This window comes from Aethalodelphis obliquidens, unplaced genomic scaffold (assembly GCF_003676395.1).
Source record: "Aethalodelphis obliquidens isolate GAN/ISIS:26980383/991018 unplaced genomic scaffold, ASM367639v1 scaffold14, whole genome shotgun sequence".
Lineage (NCBI taxonomy): Eukaryota > Metazoa > Chordata > Mammalia > Artiodactyla > Delphinidae > Aethalodelphis > Aethalodelphis obliquidens.
Genome location: NW_020837958.1, coordinates 2,751,175 through 2,770,373, shown reverse-complemented (window position 1 = coordinate 2,770,373; position 19,199 = coordinate 2,751,175). Strand labels below are relative to the sequence as shown.

The following is a 19,199-nucleotide window of genomic DNA, read 5'->3' as shown; positions in this document are numbered from 1 at the left end:
ATTCCTAGAGCACTCCCTCCTCCAGGTATATATTGAAAATTAAAAGAGAGGGCTGGGTTTGTTAAAATTGGGGTGGGGGTGGGGTGGAGGGAGGGAGATGGAGAAAACCTAGCCGGGCGGGGGGGGGAAGATTTTCTATCATTTTCTTCATTACTATAGTCTCCTGGTTTTATTGAAATTCTTCTTTAACTGCTCTTATAACTTCTTTGGGAAAGATGACTTTTCTTACAAAGGTCACAGCACCATGCCATTCAACCTGCCCTTCTTGCAGCACCAGGTAGTGTGCTGGGCAAGAAGACTGAGCTACAAACCAGACAGACAGAGGACTTGCACTCCTGCAGCCTGTAGTCTACAAATCTTTCTTTCTCAGAACAAGCCTTACACTGTAGCCAATTTCTACCATATGCCTCAAACATAATTATCATTTATTAAATTATAAAATGACTTAAGAGCAAGGACCTCAATATCTTTTTTTGGACTCTTGGTTTTCATCAAATGTAATCACATGTCTAACAGCACATGGCACTTGACTGAGGAGATCTGGAGATTTTGTGCTCTGTATATTTACTGGGGATCGGAGGGGGCAAGTATGTCTTGTCCATAGTCCATAGTCCCATAAGATATGGTACAGATTTCTTTCAAAATCACCCTGCAATTAAGATTTTAAATTACTGCATATTATATTGACAGTCATTTTCAGAAACTATAATACTTTATATTTTTGGTTAACTATGCCACAAAGAGAAAATAATTCTTCAGCTTCTAGGTCCTCTGCTATTAAGCTGGTTTCAAACATAAAATCATGCTTGCATACATCTGCACCGTAGAACAGCTTTCACAGAAAATTACTCTGAAATAGGTCGTGTGGGAAAACAAGTGTATGTCTACGTGGTATGGGGCAAAGCTAACAGCTTATCTACCATCAGGCCTATAAAACTTCCACTCTGCTGGGTATTTCTGGAAGCAGCTTGCCTTTCTTCTCCTGTTCATTTATTTATTTATTTATTTATTTATTTATTTATTTGTGGTACGCGGGCCCCTCACTGTTGTGGCCTCTCCTGTGCCGGAGCACAGGCTCTGGACACGCAGGCTCAGCGGCCATGGCTCACAGGCCCAGCCGCTCCGCGGCATGTGGGATCTTCCCGGACCAGGGCACGAACCCGTGTCCCCTGCATCGGCAGGCGGACTCTCAACCACTGCGCCACCAGGGAAGCCCTCCTGTTCATTTTGTAGGCTATAACAGGTCACCTACAAACAAGTTGCTCCTAGTTGCTAAGCCATCCCAGAAGGCCTCTATAACACTAACAGAAACCCACGGGTACCTGGACAGTCTTTCTCTTTCCACTTACTCTAGCCAAAATACTAAAGAAAACCTATGTGGTTGGTTTACTTCAACTTTATTTTTGTCATTCCACTCTCAAGATCAAATGAGACACTCACATGAGTCTGTCTCTTGAATTTACAGATCTCAAAAAGGACTGCCCAAGATCCAATTTACAAATTATCCTCATGATGTCACCTTAAGTTTTTACTTTTAAGCCATTAAACGTGTTTGGACTTGGAGATATAGCTACAACAAAATGACAGGTTTTTTTCCCTCCCTATATGACCACAAGAGCATTCTGGCAATGAGAGAGTGCATGCACATGATTGAAAATACATATAAAAGTCAAAGTCCTTTACCTTTGCTCTGAGGAGGGTTTTGGCTCCTATCCCTTAGGACGTTGATTTCGTAGACAGCACCATACTGTTCAAACAGTTCCCTCAAGTCCTTCTCTGACCAGGTCCTTGGAACCTGGCCCACAAACATCTTGATAGCATCAAGATCCGGTTGGTCTGGGTGGTCCAGGGTGCCGTTCATTTTCTTTGAGCTGCGTAAAATAAGATAAAACTTCTATTATGTATTCATGTTGCTTCCTAGAGAATCTTCTTTTCCTTAAAGGTCTCAACTACTTCCTGATAAAGTAGGGGGAAAAAATTCTACTTCCTTTCACTACTTCCATTCAATTTACCAGAGTTCCCTGGTCCTCCCTCACTACGCCACCCCTTCCATTAGATTCCCAAACTAAACTCACCATTCTGATTACGACACCCTGGGCTTTAACTAAGGAATTGAGTGTCAGTCATTCCTTGTCTATCTAGAGAAGTCTCAGAAGAACTTAAGAAGTAGAGTTCCTAAAGCAAATTTTAATCATTTTTAAGCATAGCTAATAAAACTTTTTAAAATGTCCATAAAATCACAAAGAACTACTGCTTATGGATAAGATTCAGGATTCTCAACCTACACGATGATGGGTGAAAAGTTTTCTTTCAGTAGATGTTAGAGCAGAAGCACATGATTTCCAAGGCCTATGCTAAGAACTGACTAGAATGTTAGCCTTTGGATGTTGCTGTCTCATGCACAATCCTGATGCTCTTGAGTGAGCCCCCAAGTCAAAACAAAGCTTTGCCTCTTAAACTTTCACAAATGACTTATATAAACAAAAACAATGATGTCATCACTCTAGGGTTTTTTGTGTCTAAGTTATCCAATTTACTGCTATTTCTCCAAGATTTTACCAGTTAATTCCCTTATCAACTGTAACCATTATAATGTCCACAAATTCCTCCAATCCCATATCAAACCTGTAACACTCCTACTTAAATACCTTCATTCCTACCCCTGCCACTGCCAAGAACCATGGGGAACTCCTGCACTGTAAATGTTTCCACTCAAAATGAATCAAAGTCCTTCTCCTACCATCTTTCATGATCTTATTCTTAGCATGTATCCAAACCAATAACAACTTAAATTCCAAATAGCATGTTTAACTTTTGTTAGTGTTTGCTAAATCCAGACATCATATCATCATGTTCCAATGTGCCATGTTCTAATATTCAATCCCAAATAAAATGCCACTTTTCTTTAAAGGAAAAACAATAGTTTTTTCACCACTGCTATCCTTTGAATAGTATTTGAAGATCCTTGAGAATGCTGAATCCAGTAGTTCAACCTCTGTTAAATTCCTAAATCTCTTGTAACTGAATACAGGGCTATTCTCGTGTCACCTGTGCTGAATCTAGCACTAACTAAACATCAAAAGCTTTAAGACAAATGTCATACAGGTCAACCCTTGCTGCTACGTCTGTAAAGGTTCCTCATACTCTTTCAGGTTAACTCGTCAATTTCATCAGGACTCAAATAGTACTAAATTTCCAACTTCACTGTAGTACTTAACACATTTTAGCATAATCCGGCTCTGTCTACCTCTCCCAAGACTGAGAGCTCCTTGAAGGCAGAAACTGTTTTATTTCCTATTCATTCTTATAGCCACACCTGGTATGGTGCCTGATTCAAAGTAATTACTCAGATGTGGGATGGGAAGAACTTCTTGTTCTCAACAATTCCCCCATTTAAGCAACTAACCTTGATAAAAATGAATGCTGTGCACAAAGAGGGCTCACAAATTAAAGAGCAGATATTATCGCCTATGATTGTTTGACTGTCACAAGATGAACCTACTCTTTTTTCCTTTTTAAGTATTTTGGAATACATTGTTTTATTGGTTTTCCTTTATTAATTTAAAACCATGTATGGTAAGTTGTTGCACAAATATAATATGGCTGCTTCTAGAAGCTTAATCCCAACATTCTAACAAAAATCATTCTACCATGAATTTTTTTAAAAAAGTCTTATGACTAGTGAAAAAATGGGAGTCACTCCCTACAACCCATTCCCAACAACTTTAATTACCAGTTTTAGTATTTTATTAAAATGTCACTAAGTTTAATCACATTTCTATTCTAGGGAGGGTTAATATAGAACCCAAATAAATGGTGCTTAGAATGTTTTGACTATAAAGGAAGCAGACAGTTATTTCTGAAAAGAGGCAGGAGTTTATTAGTTTGTATTACACTGGAGGCAACTGCGCTCAATTTGTCCCTTCCTTCTGTATTCGTGTGCTGTTTCTAAACTAAATATATCACTGTTTAGTGCAAAAGCATAAACACAGTCAATATATGTGAATTGTGATTTACCCAAAAGTTCAGTGGAGACTCAGCATTCCAGACAAGTGCCTTTCCTTTCTCTCTTTACTCTCCAAATCCCTCTCCATTTCTTCATGTCCACCTACTCCATGAATCACCCTTTCCTGCCGTGTATACCAATTCAAAAGCCAGAAGAATCCCCCAAGGACCAGGGGCAATCTTCAAACTTAACCATTAGAAACTTTTACAGCAATCACACTGCATAATTTTAAATATGTTCAATCGAATATTAAAAAGATACGCAAAATGCAAGCTTACACCTCATTATTTTTTCTATGAAATTATCATATTGTATTTAACAAGTTGGGTGGCGGGAGAGACAGGACATGGTCCTTCACCAGTTTAAGACGCACTTCTAGAGCACAGCAAATGATCAGGCCAGGCTCAAGGTGCAGTGGACATCATGCAACTGGAGTTATGCACTGACTTATTTCTTCCTCCAATTAATACTGAGCTCTTGGGCTTCCCTGGTGGCGCAGTGGTTGAGAGTCCGCCTGCTGATGCAGGGGACACGGGTTCGTGCCCCGGTCCGGGAAGATCCCACATGCCGCAGAGCGGCTGGGCCCGTGAGCCATGGCCGCTGAGCCTGTGCATCTGGAGCCCGTGCTCTGCAACGGGAGAGGCCACAGCAGTGAGAGGCCCGCGTACCGCAAAAAATAAATAAATAAATACTGAGCTCTTATTTATACAGGCCAAGCACTGTGTTAGATGTGGTATATATCAGTGAATAAGGAAAACATGGGGTATTTCTTTGGAGCACATGAAGACACAGTTAGTGCCAATATCAGCGAGAGATAAAAAAGAGAAAAGCAACCACATGTGTACCTATGTATATGTAATAAACAGTCACAAACTTTCTCATAAACTGTTATTGTGTCTGAAGAGATGAGCAACAATGCTCTTCCATTCCGAACCTCCCACACATACTTCCAGTATGCATGTTGTCCTTAAAAGTAACCACTGCATGAAAGAGTCACCTGGGGACAAGACTCCCAGTGTGATATGCCAAGGATCCCACAACATCCGGGTATGGCATTCAGTCTACGTATCACTGGACACATTCTCAAATTTGTGCCTTACCTCCCCATTGATGGAGAGCTCCTCAGAGTCAGTGATCATAAATTACATACATTTATTATGTTCACTCAAGAACCAATGAATTCAGCAGCCCCTGGAGAAGTACCTATACTGTCCCTGTCATTCCTAAGGGACAAGTCTGTGGAAATTCTTATCTTCTGTGGAAGTACTGCCAGTACTTCAGTGAATTATTAACCTGGGAGTAGGATGGAAGAGAGGAAAAGCATGGCCTGCAGCAGTGAGGGAAGAAGGGAGATGAGAAGGCAGCAAGTATTTTAGGGGAGAGGCATGACACCAACCCACTTCTTTTTATGTTTCTGACCCAGCAACTGGCGAATCATTAAGAATGAGAGATCAGGACCAGAGGCTGCCTTGTCTACCTGATTCTCGATGGAACATGCCATAGGAAAATGAAACAACCAATTTGGAAGAGACAGGGGAGAGAAAACAAAGAGCTTTATTTTCAAAGCACACTTCCATTCAAAACTCTTAAACCCTCTCTTCTCTTTCTCCTTTCAAAACTTCCCAGCACCAGGCCCAGCTCAGAGGGCAGAGTTAATGTTCTATCCCACTTCTTTCCCATTCCTTGGCCCCAGATGACTAGACCAGGAGGTGGATCTTAACCCAACAAGGTGATTCACTGGCTTGCTGGAAACCTAAGACTGTGGCCTATGCTTAAAACAGAAAGATAGGCCTGGCTAATCAAGATCCTCTATAGCTGCACTGAGCAAGACAATAGCCACTAGCCACAGGTGACTATTTAAATTTAATTTTAAAAATCCAGTTTCTCGATTGCACTAGCCACATATGACCAGTGTCTACTGCATAGGACAGCAGAGACACAAGTTTTTTTTTGTTTTTTTTTTTCCTAGCCACATTGCTTATGGGGATCTTAGTTCCCTGACCAGGGACTGAACCCGGACCCTCGGCAGTGAAAGCCCAGAGTCCTAACCACCGGACCAGCAGGGAATTCCCAGAAGAATATTTTTAACATCATAGAAAGTTCTATTGCACAGGACTGCTCTACAGAGTCTAGAATGGGTTAACAGAAACAGGCAGTCAGTGGTGAAGTTGGAAGAGGAAAAGCTGCAACTCGGGACAGCACGAGTTAAGCTGACAAGATGAAAGGGCAGTGGCAAGAGATAATAGGAGTCATGCTACAATATAGATGAAGCTTGAAAACATTATGCTAAGTGAAAGAAGCCAATCACAAAAGGCTACATATTGTGTGATTCTATTTATGTGAAATGAATAGGCAAATCTATAGACACAGAAAGTAGGTTAGTGGTTGCCTAGGAATGGGGATTAGGGGTAGGGAGAAAGGGAGGGAATGACTACTCATGGGTACAGGGTTTCTTTTGTGGGATGAAAATGCTCTGGGGCGGGGGGTGTCAAGACAGCCTGGAAGGGCAATGGCAAAGCCAAGCCGTGCTGCAACCAAAATTATCTGGTAGATGAAGAACAGAAGCAGCAGCACATGCAGACAGAGCAGAACGTGTGCCCTGGGTCAAAAAGATGGGGTTTCCGGGTCTTTCAGCTGTAGAGTTCCTGATTATATTATAGTCCAGTCTACTTGTGTCCTTACAAGAAAACCCTTTCATATATGCTAGCTTGAGTGGTATCTGTTCCTTGCAGACGGGTTGGCAAATACTACCTTCACATCTGGTTAAAAATCATTTCCAAAACCTTTAATAACTCAGTTTTTTCCCTCTCCCCTTCTCATTACTTGTTGACCTCCATTTGCTCATTATACAGACAGAAAAATTTCAAATACTTATCTACCCCTCCACCTCCCCAGCAGGCATAAATACTTGTTGCATCCCAATCTCCAGCCACCACCCACCCCTACCAGGTCCTCTGGCTCACAATGTGCTGTGGAAAAACTAGCACAGAAGAACACCAGAATGAAAAGGACCCAGAAACACTGGCCTAAGTTACTTACCAGATGTTCTCTAGGGGAACAAGACTAGATGCATCTATGCTGGAAGGAAGGAAGGAATTTTAATTTGAATAAAGGGAGATCTTCCTGTTAGTTGAGGTGTTAGGTACTAGAAAAAGCTATCAACATTTTTAAGTCACCATTCAACAACAGAACAGTAACAATCTACTTGTGAAGGTTTTCAGCCTTCTTGCCTGAGGAAGAGAGATAATGTCTGAAGATCTTACCTCAGTAATCATCTCTAATTATTAAGAAAAAAGCCTCACAGGGTTTATCATTCATTCAACTGTACTTCCCAAGCTCCTGCTGTGTATCAGATACTACACACTATAGGGGCTATAAAAACAGACTGAGCAATACCGGCCCCGTAGACAATGGCATTGAACAAGTGGAAGGACACAACTACAATATGCTACAAATGCTTTAACAGATTTATAAAAGTTCTGTGAAAAAAGTGGCTAATATGGTTTAACTTATTTGGGGCAGGGGGTGTGCGTGCACAGGGATTTAAGCTGAATGGAGTAAGCAGCTGGAAAAAGTGCTATGTAGCATGGAGGTATGAAAGTCTAAGGGGTGATGAGGAAATGGTAAGGACTCAGAAGGGACAGAAGAGTGAGATAACATTAGAAAGGTAGGAAAAGGACTTGAGAAAGTTGGGGGGGTGTATAAAAACATTTTTTAAAAATCAGAAAGAGAAATTTGATGAGAATAAAGAGGTTGGAGAGACCCAGGAAATGGCTTTCCATGTTATACTGATAGGCCTGAACTTTATTCCAAGATTTTTAAACAAGGGGTGATTAGATTTGTCTTTTAAAAGACATCTGGCAATAATCTAGAGGATGAATAAAGTGGGGAAATATGCAGATCAGGAGGCTCTTGCACAAACCAGACCCTAAGATTAGGAACCATTCCCGCAATGTTGAGAAATTTGGGCGGCAGGACTCACTACAACTTGGAGATAATCGATAAAGGAGATGAGGAAAAGAAATTACTGATCACTCTTGGATTCTAGTACAGACAGTTTGGGGAACTGTTTTTACATGGGGAGACCTCCAGATGGAGGTATCCAAAAGGCAGTATTTAGAACAAAGTCATAGAACTCAAGGGACATCTGGGGGATAGATAAAGATCTGAGAATCAGAGAAGCACATCAGTGCCCCCTTAAGCAATGGGAAAGCTAAGAGGAAAAGGTCTGAGATACAATCCCTACAGAACACCTATGACCTAGTGTGCAAACAAAGTAAAAGGAACCAGTGGAAGCTGAAGAGTATTATTTATTACAAATAATAAGTATCTGTAATATCTATTATTATAAATAAGAAAGGGAACTAGGGATCAGGTCCTCCCAGCCCTTCCACAGCTCCTCCAGCAATTTTTCTCTGTTGTAAAGAAATTTTGGAATAGATACATTGCTAGATCATATTCCCAGGCAAGATCACTTCAGAGAGAAAACTAATAATTATCAAGCCTACTGCTAAAGTACTGAGTGAAAAGAAGGGCTGAGAGTCCAAGAAAGAGGTGGCAAGCATACACCATTCTGTAGAACTTTCTTCTTCCCAACTCTGTGGGGTTTGGGTGTGTGGTGCCCATGGGAGTGGGCCAGAGGACTTGCAATAATGAGAAGCACTGATGGTTAACTGCTTAGTGACACCTGAGGCAGCCAGGTCTAGGGGGCAAAAATAAAGCAGCTATCATTAAACTTGCATTTTAGGCCCAAGGTTGATACCAACTGTCCTCAGTCAAGTCAGGTATAGCTTCTCTCAACTGGGTTTCTCATCTGTAAAACAGGGGCAATAGTTTATGCCCAATTAACCTCACAAAGCTTTTGTGAAGCTGGATGACTAAAACAAATGTAAAAGCTCTTGGGAAAAAATAATACAACAGTGTACTCCCTGATTACTTGTACTCAGAAAGAGCATTGTATTCAGTCCATTAGTTCTCTAACTTAAGTGTACACAAAAACCACATGGGACATTGTTAAAATAGATTCTTGGGCCCATTCTAGCATGAGGATATCTGCACATGGATCCAGAACCTGCATTTTTATACTCCAGGTGACTTTCACACAGTGGTCCATGATCCAGATTTCATGGGATACTGAATTAGGTCGACCTTGTAAAAGATGAGAAACAGGCTGAGGAAAAATGCTGTATCTAAGGACTGAACACTAGGCAGTTGCAACGCATAGAGAGAAAGTGTTACAGTGAAAGATAATTTGAGCCACAAAGTCCTATTTCTAGGGACCACATATCTGGTACATGGGAATACTTTTATTAAGTCTTTATGATGGGATTCATTGTGATTTCACCTATAATCTACTGCTAAAGTTTTATTTTAGCAGTAAAGAGAACTCTCATAAAAAGACACAACTAAATTACCATTATTTTGGAGACTATAGAGAAGGCATAAGATCCATCCCAAATCAGCAAGCCACCTAACTTTGAGCCCCCCCCGCCCCAAAACTATTCCACAAAGAACTGTTGAGAATCTGCTATTACAACACCTGTTACACCTAATCCCAGGGCAGACTGATTTGCACACGGAGGCCTAATCTCAAAAGACTTGCACTACTGTTATCTAAGGAGTAGTCTACCATTTAATATTCTTGGCTTTGAATAACCTAAGGCTCTTTTACTTAGGTTCCAAGGTACTATGAAGCCTGGTTAAAGAAACTGAAATCAAGAGTTAGAAGTGTGTTCTTTTCTACAAAGCCCAGAATTCAGGCCCCCTATAGGTATAACTCAGAGCCAGGTTGGCGTTTTAGCTGCATACAATGGCAGTGTCACTTCTTGAACAGTAGTACTGCAAACTGATTAGGTTTCTCATTTCCACATTCAAAATTTATTAAGGCAAATTCCCAATCAAGATTAATCCAGTCTGCCCCCCTTTGGGGGGGCACATCTGATGTCCCCAGAATCATGTACTGTGTTGCATTTTCAATTAGATTGAGGGGTGCAGAAATCAAGGTTCAGGACTAATTTACATGTCAATACAGCGTTCTGTATATACTACTAAATACACCCTAGCTACCAGTCCTCTGTGATAGGAGTCTAAGAATTTGATCATTAAAAATAAACGAACATACAAATAAATAGCTTTCCAAAAGATTATCTGAAGTTGTATACCCAACCCAAAGTAATAAAACTATGGTTTAAAAAAATACCTTGGAATCTATCAGGTGGGAAAACTACAGCTTAAAAGGACTGGAGCCAGCACACTTGAGCTGATGTTGCTGGTCATATATCAAATGCATCCTTATGTACAAAACTTTTATAGCTAGAGGAAATCAGCAGTAATGAGAGAGAATCAGACTACAATAGAAAATAACAATAGTGTGGACTTTGGCTTCCTCACCCAATTTTTTCTTCCCTCTTTTAAGGAAAGGGACCAGCTTTATCAAATAACAAAGAAAACAGCCCAGTTCCTCTACTTATGATAAAAATGAGACAACAAAAATACTTACACGGGACTGGAATTCAAAGAGCAATGATCCACCATCATTTCTGGAAGGAAATCCAACTTAAACGCAGCCATCACCTCACTCTCCCCTTCAGAAGCCAATGTTATTAACTTGCTGCACTTGTCTGATCCACAAATACACACAGCTTTAGCTTCCTGGGCCCCACAAAAAACACAAAGTGGAAACAGGAGCTCAGGGAAACCAGCAATAAGTGCCACAGAAACAGGCAGGACTGGGGAAGGGGAAGGGAGTATTGGATTAAAAGGGGGATGTGACCATGTGAAGGGAGGCTCAGCCCAGCACACAATGAAAGTGCTGATGCGCCAGGCTTGTTTTGTGTGATTTTCCCTGGCGAAGCAGTACTAAGTGCACTGTCAGATAAATAGTGTCAGATCCATGAAGATAGCAGTGGCTAACAGAGCAGAAGAAACACAAGCTTGTTTCACATCTTCCAAACTCCTCCCTGAGAATCAGTTTTTGAGGACCCCCAAAGCCTGAAACTACCTGAAGCAAAAGAAAAGGGAAAAAAAAAAAGTTCACTTCATGTGGTCTGAAAATGTTATTTTAGAAAGAACTGGGTTGTTAGCCTTGGTTTGAACTTATTTTCCACGTGCCAAAGACAGCAACGAACGCACTATTTGGGTTCCAAACTAACCTCAGAAGACTCATTTAATGGTTCAGACCATCCATCAGAAGCACGCCAGAGGCAAGCTGGCTGAAGAACTGGCCACCAGAAACATACTGCTCTTATACTACTACCTGCACTGGACCAGCCTTGCTTTCTTGATGGTCTTGAGAGCAAAGTATGCTACCTAATGGTTCCTCATCACAGTGAAAACTTTGAAAATTGCTGTTTCACTGACATTCATTTAGGTAGCACAGGGCAAAACTTCTTTACTAATTCTGAATCTTAATTTGCCAGAAAATTTAAAAAGTGAAAAATAAAAATGGAATAGTATATTCTGCCTCTTGATAAAGTACTAAGGAACACTTTTTTCAGTAGTTTGACCTTTCTAGAGAAACAAAAAACAAAAGAAAACTAAACAAAAGCCACCACAGTGACAATAATGAAAAAGAACTGGGGCCTACCGGGGACAAATACTCAAACACTTAAAGGAAGGAAACAGGAATGTAGACTAGGTCTCTTCAGTGGCTGCCCTCTTTTAAACTGTTCCTAAAACCATGATTAATGAATGTGCACATAAAAATTCTATTATGGGTGAGCAGCAGAGATGGATATATTTAGCAGTCAAGGCAGATGTGGTACTCCCATTCTCAATTTAGCTCCACATCCCTCCAAACAACAAATGGTGGCATTTCAATATTTAGGCAGTGACTCTAAAACTGTATCTCTGAAGGCTCCCAAATTTCACAGGCCTTCTTTCCATTTTTATCATTAGGGTTGCCTTACCTCAAAGACTTCACTCAAGCTCAGTTCACAATACAGGGAACTTTGAAAAAAAGAAGTTATGTTCAGCCTGTAAAGAGGTAAACAGATGAACTCCTAAACATACAGAATGACGTTAAAAAATAATGAAAGGCAGTAATGTCATGGCACAGGCCTAAATGTTCTAGTCTGTGTAACGATGGCTGACACCTGTCTGCATCTGACTGAGGAAGGTAGAAACTGTATCTTCTGTCCAATATCCAGACATAACCACGCAAAATTTAGAACTAAAATAGCAGATAGCTGCTTTTCTGCTTTTTTCAGAGACCCTGCCCATTTGATCTACCACTTTAGAGACAGAAGTGACAGGAGCTCTCTTCCACCCTATTAAAAGAGGAAGCAAAAACAGGCAGCAAGTGAGAGGAGACTGCAACTGGCACACAGTACACACAGTTCACCAAGCCCTGATTGCCAGACAAAAAGATGTTAACCCAAGCTGGGGCTGGTTGAGTTACTGGTTAGGCTAGTCCTTGTTTCTAAGTACACTGGAGTCGATCAGAAGCCTCTTCCTATAGAAAACTACCTAGACTAAGGTGCAACTTTGTGAGGCCAGTTAACAACCAAATTAGATTTTTTAGTTCAAGGATTCCTTTAAAAAGGAATCAAGTTTTCAGGAAGGCCACTGGTTGTTATGCTTTTATTATTCACTAGAAATACATGACTACTAATTACATCTCTATTTTAATCAAAATCACATCTATAACAAAAGAGCACTGCTCAGTGTAGGAAAGATGTGCACTCCTTACAGTAATCTTTACCAAGCCAAAGGTTGTAATGTTTTAAAATTCATTTTACGATTTATAAGGCTGCACTGTTTTTAAAACCTACAAGATGGAAATGTTATTACATGAGGGAGGGTGATTCTCTTTAGGCAGGTCACAAGAATTATTTCAGTATAATTAAATTCAACATGCTTGTGTGAAAAGAAAGAACAGAAATTAATCACAAGTCACTCAATTTTAGAAAAGGGTTACAAAGTTAAGTGATGATAAAAAAACAATTATGGAAATACAAAAATGCAGCTGTTAGGCGGAAATTAAAAAGTTATTCACAGAAAACTGTCCATAAGTAGTTGTTTTTTAAAATTTCTTGCTCAGAAACCATTCCAGGCTTATAACCCAGGGTCCACTGCAAAAGAAGACCTTAACTTTCCCTCAGTCTCTTTTTACCACATGTCTGTGAATTTATAGTCATGGTTTTCTCTTCTGTCCCTGGTTGGCTGTCTCAGTTTTCTTTGCCTTGAATACTCTCTACTTTGTTCTAAGGGAAACAATTTAAAGTCTAATTGTGTGAGGGTAGGAGCAGTCAGCCTGCTGTAACATTAATAACCCAAATCATTAAAAATGATCAGAGGATAAGGGAAACCCTCAAAAGAATAGCACACCCTGCATTTAGAATATCAGAAGGGGTGGGATGAATTGGGAGATTGAGTATACATATATACATACATATACATAGTGTATACATATATACGCTAATATGTATAAAATAGATAACTAATAAGAACCTGCTGCATAAAAAATAAATAAAATTCAAAAATGCCAAAAAAAAAGAATATCAGAAGGGAATAAACAGTTTAAAAACTGGATTAGAAGAGAGAAATGCTAGAAATCACAGCATTTGTTTTGTTAAGAGTGAAAGAGCAAAGTAAAGCATAGGTGAGCAAAAAAGCCCAGGTGGTACGTGCGAACAACAGGCTGTCTATCTTGATTGATGTAACCAGGGAATTCAGTGACAGGTGAAGGGATTTTATACTTCCATCTCAATAATCTAAATGTGTTTTAAAGGGCAAAAATGTGAAGTCTGGTTATATGAGCATAGAGGAAATTAGAGCCTACTACTAAATTATAAAAGAGAGCCTATGTCATTAAAAATCCCCACCATTAGTCTATTTAAGGAAAAGTACAAAAACCTAGGGAAAAGTCATAACCTAAGACAGTTAAGTAGACTGGCTTCCCCCCTCCACCCCCTGAGCTTCTGGCAGTTAAATGGTACATAAGGGATGTAGAAAAGAAGCAACCAATTGATACCACTTGAAAATAACCAACCAGAATAACTTAAAATTTAGCCTAAAACCTTTATGGACTTGAATTTCATTTCCAAAATTTAGTACTTCTAATGTAATTAGTGGGTCTCCTAAAACTCCCAAGCTAGTACCTTGCATATGCAAAAATATACTGACCTAAACTGCTAATTATCTCTGTGACATCTCACTTTGTGGGAGACTTTTTGCAAAAATGTGACAGTTAAATATAATTTAAAACAAAACAAAAAATCTTTGTTGAGTTTCCATGAGAATCTAGACAATGAAAAAATTCCTGAAAGGGGGGAGAGGGTTTTAAAGAAAAGAAGGAATAGAATTATTATTTTAAAAAAAGTTCCATTTGTACTTGAAATCCCCATGTTTAAAACCTGGCAATAAATTAAAATTTGAAAAACACTGGTGCCCACCAAGGATCTCTGCGAGTTGGATTTTGTTCCTGGGCCTCCCGCCTGCATTTTTTGCTTTTTGGTCTTGTGTGCCCTGCTGGCTAGGCTCAACCACTTCTAGTAATTAAGGACTGCTGATAGGATGTGGGCAGAAAGCCCCCTTCCTCCTTCCCTAGGGCTTATGTTATTTCCAGATTGTGAGCAAATGCATCCAAATTCTGTGACAGGAGTTTCATTCTAGGTTGTTAAGATACCTCCAAGAATTGTAAAGCATATCTTCTCTGGATAAAGTTTCCAGTTTAAAAAAAAAAACAAAAAAACTTCCATTCCAAATCCAAAACCACTGTAAGACAAAAAGCACTAAGTTTAGTAATTGTTGTGTGCAAGTTGGTTTGCCTGTAAAATTATCATATATGGTGTATGAGAAGATAGAACAAGGTTGAAGGGAAGAAAATTTACCTTTTTTGAAATCTTTTTCCATTTCCTCTCCCTATCCTTAATCACTACTATCTTCTCCCCAGTCAGTGTCAAAGGACTAGCAGAAAGACATTCTTCCATGCTTAGTGCTCTCAGCAAAAGTGTTAAGCTCAGAGCCTTCCTTGGAGTTTCTGGGACTAACTAACCCTGACCAAATAAACTGTCCTGTCAAATTGTGACCACCATTCAAATCAGGTCATATTTTCAGGTCCCAAAATAGTTCTGGAACTTAAGTGTAATTGTTAGTTGATAACAATATAGTGTAAGCTTAAGCTTTATTTAGGCCCCAGTGCTGATTTAAAAATCAGTATGTTGGGCTTCCCTGGTGGCGCAGTGGTTGAGAGTCCGCCTGCCGATGCAGGGGACACGGGTTCGTGCCCCGGTCCGGAAGGATCCCACGAGCCACAGAGCGGCTGGGCCCGTGAGCCATGGCCACTGAGCCTGCGCGTCCGGAGCCTGTGCTCTGCAACGGGAGAGGCCCCAGCAGTGAGAGGCCCGCGTACCGCAAAATAAATAAATAAATAAAAATCAGTATGTTGAACAACTTCTGGTTCCAGGAGGGTAATATTATCTGTGTGAAATCCACTACGTTCTGTCCTCATCCTTGTTCTTGTTTACTTGGGATCTTCCAGCTATGAAGTGCAAAGGGGAAAGAAAGCTGGCTGGGCAGCTGCTGTGTGTAGATGTACATACATATACATACCTCCCCTCCCTCCCCTCTCCCCTCTCCTTCTCCACCCTCTGCCCAGCCCCAGCTGTTAGAACTAGGCAGCAGCTAGTTCAAATGGGAGATAAGCCTGCCTTGGGAAACAGCTAAGGAGAAAGAGTTCAAAAAGAGAAAAAAAAAAATCTAGCTTCCTAGGAACAGGAAATTTATCCCATAATGTAGGAAAAAAGCCATCACCTTTCTGAAGGCAATTTTTTCACTTCTGCAAAACAGGCCTCATGCAAGAAGGTTAAAAAGAAAACCACAGAGCACACCCATCCAGCAGTTAGCCCATACCTGTAGCTTTCCACCTCCCTCTCTGGACTACTGTCTTCACTCTAAAAAACCAAGGAAAGAAAAATAAGTGGGCCATGCCTATACTTCTCATAATTCCAGATATGTAGCTTCTTTCCAAGGAAAAGCCCCTTTGTCACCAAGACTGAAGATAAAAAACAAACTCTCCCTCTCCCATTTTTAAAGTATACAATACCTTAACGATAAATTACATTTCACATCTCAAAGTTAATTTAAGAACACCATCAACTTAAAAATGGAGAACTAAAGTACTAAAAGGCTTAAGAAGAGGCTTACCACAAAATGTCACAACAAACAGCAAAACATTGACTAGGATTTATGAAGCTGAACTGTAGCACAGCTAGGTCACCAAAACAATCATTTTTTAGCATCTGCTTTTGGGTGGGAAACTACAGTAAAGCTAAAGGTTGTATAATCCTTTTAGCAATTAACGATCATATTGTTAATGTGAAGAGGCCATGATATTTCCCCAAACCAACCTTCCTGAATAGGCTGGTGCCAGGCATAAAGCTCTTCAAAGGCAACCCCAAGTTCCTGCCTTGTAAATGCATATTGGTGGCCCCAGGACAGTGGTGAACCACTGAAACCAACAAAAAATCGGAAGATAGGGAAGTTAATTGAAGGTAAAAGCAAACAGAGGAACCACAAAACCAGTCTGTTTCATTTTTAAACATTATTGAACAATCTTGCAAGATTGATTCTATAAAAGCTGCCCAAATTCCTACAAACTTCCACCTACAACTCCTGCCAACTGTACTTTCTGCCTGGCCCTGGCTACAGAGAACTGCTGAAAGTCACCAAGTCTACTCTGGAAAGTGTAAGAATTCTCAAAGACAAAGCTAGAACCAGAACTCACTGTGAGACACTACACTCTACCTACCCTCCGTGAACACAAAGACATTTCTTGACTGACATAAAATGGGTGCTTGAGTACTTAATCTGACTTTTCATATGGACCTAATTGGTCTTCAATTTTGCTAATGAAGTAATGATGCTCCCAACCATTTTAATGCAAAGTCTACACTAACAAAAAAAAACTTCTAAAAGCACTTTCTTGGACCTGCCTACATCATCAAGTTATTAAGTGGAAAGGAACTTACATTTTCTAAGTTCACAACACCTCATTCAATCCTGTATCATTATAACCATTTAAGGTGGGGATTACTCTAAGAATTTAGATGCTAAAATAATCTACATGAGGGATTCTAACTCCAGAGCCCATGGTCTATCTCTCTTGAGAAATGTGACCATCTAGGCAGTATAAACTTCTATTGAGACAGTGTGTCTTGAGAGGGCTCTGAAGTAGTTGTTACCTTGGAGGGTAGAGAACAAGTTAAATGTCTACTTGTTAGTTTTATTCTGGAAGATATAAAGGGTAAATAAAAGACCAAGGAGTCATGTTTCCCAATATGTTGCATGGAACAGTTGAGAAACACTGCTAGTGTGTGACCCTGTGAGACCAGACTCATACTGCATGCTAGCTGGGGAATCTCCAGGATACAAAGAGCAAAAGGGAGGCCTGGGGGCCTGGGGTTGTTAAGAAGGGCCATTATATTAAAAGTATGAAGGACACACATCTAGGTCCCAGAGAACATAGCGGCCCTATATATAGGGGGCTAAGGAACAACCTTAGTTGCATAGCCAAGAGAAAAAGGAAAGTGAATTATTTATTTAAAAAACAAACACATAAGTAGGATATTAATCATCCTACTAAGTCACCCGAAGACGTTTTAAAGAAAACTTAAGCACACAAAAAAAGGACACACCATCTTCCTCCACACAGGCCCTAGTCACTTGCAGGAGGGCAGTGGGAAGACTAATACACAACACAAGAAGGTATTTTCTTTTTTAAAAAATTTAATTTAGTTTTTTTAGCTGCATCGGGTCTTAGTTGCGGCATGCGGGATCTTTCATTGAGGCACGCGGGCTCAGTAGTTGGTGGGCATGCAGGCTTAGTTGCCCTGAGGCATGTGGGATCTTAGTTCCTCGCCCAGAGATCGCACTCGTGTCCCCTGAATTGGAAGGCGGATTCTTTTTCTTTTTTTTAAGTGAATGGTGTTATTGTTTTTTAAAATTTATTTTATTTTTGGCTGCACTGGGTCTTTCTTGCTGCGCATGGGCTTTTCTCTAGTTGCGGTGAGCAGGGGCTATTCTTCATTGCAGTGCACAGGCTTCTCATTGCAGTGGCTTCTCTTGCTGCGGAGCACGGGCTCCAGAACGCAGGCTCAGGAGTTCTGGCGCACAGGCTTAGTTGCTCCGCGGCATGTGGGATCTTCCCGGACCAGGGCTCAAACCAACGTCCCCTGCATTGGCAGGCGGACTCTCAACCACTGCGCCACCAGGAAAGTTCCAAGTATTTTCTCTAAAAGCTTTGTCATTCCAGTTTTAATTTTCCTACATTTTGTTGCCTTGTCTGTAAGAAAACAGAAATGCTTTGGGGAGAGAGGAAAGCTAAATAGAAACTAAAAGCTTCAGGTTTGAGTTTTTTACATCTTTCATTTCTGTGGGGAACCAAACTAAATGCATTAAGATCTGTGAGGAAGCCTGAACTACCTTTGTCCTGTAATTCCCTGGAGCTCCACAGAGTCTATTTCTATTAATCTTACCTTCATGTTCTTAATCACTATGTGTGGAGGCATAAAGGTGGTTCCAAAGAGGGGTGAAAAGAGTTAGGGGGGGAAAAGGAGCACCAAAAAGTTAGGTGGGGTGGGGAGCAACGCAACAGACGAGGATGGAGGGAAACAAGGAGGACTGTCTGCTCGTGATATGTTTAGATGTTCCAAACATGACCTGCCATGATGTATTAAAATTGTACTTGGCAAGTCAGTGGTACAGGGGACTCTGAAAGGCAAAGTACCTATCCCACAATAAATAATCTGGAAATAATTTATATTTGGTTTTGGAATATATCCTGGAACTTACATATTTCAAGGATGCAAGAGTGAATGAACAGTACCATCTCTCAGGGCTGATAGGAAAGGTCTCAGATCTCCTACACACCTCCCTTAGTGTAGGCAAGGTAATGAACCTTTCTTATTTTTCAGAGTTTTCTGCTGGCCTGTATCTTGAGTAAATAACAAAACATAGTCCTTTACAGTAAGATAAATGGTCACTGACTCAGTCACCATCAACAGCTCTTACATAGTATGCACTGAACCAAACTCCAGATGCAGAGGCTGGTAACAGGCACAGTAATTCTCAGTGACCTACATAAGGCCTGAACCCATGACCCTAGCCTCATGAACATGACTCACTAACTTACTAACAATTGTTAGTAAGTGCTCTCAATAATACCTGGATATAAATAAAGCAGGGAGCTAAA

At 40.5% G+C, this 19,199-nt stretch overlaps 1 protein-coding gene across 24 annotated transcripts in view; it reads right to left on the bottom strand.

Moving 5' to 3' along the window:
• Positions 1–19,199, bottom strand: part of CELF1 (CUGBP Elav-like family member 1) — a 71,842-nt gene that overhangs the window by 19,367 nt on the left and 33,276 nt on the right. For 18 of the 24 annotated variants that reach the window (XM_027114743.1, XM_027114722.1, XM_027114721.1 and 15 more), the window contains one exon: positions 1,684–1,871. In XM_027114743.1, coding sequence (XP_026970544.1) covers positions 1,684–1,861 — 178 coding nt within the window. In that variant the 5' untranslated portion in view covers positions 1,862–1,871. Of the gene's footprint in view, positions 1–1,683; positions 1,872–10,505; positions 10,658–15,859; positions 15,901–19,199 lie in introns of those variants that run through there. The other 6 variants (XM_027114738.1, XM_027114742.1, XM_027114727.1 and 3 more) reach the window with 5 other exon arrangements.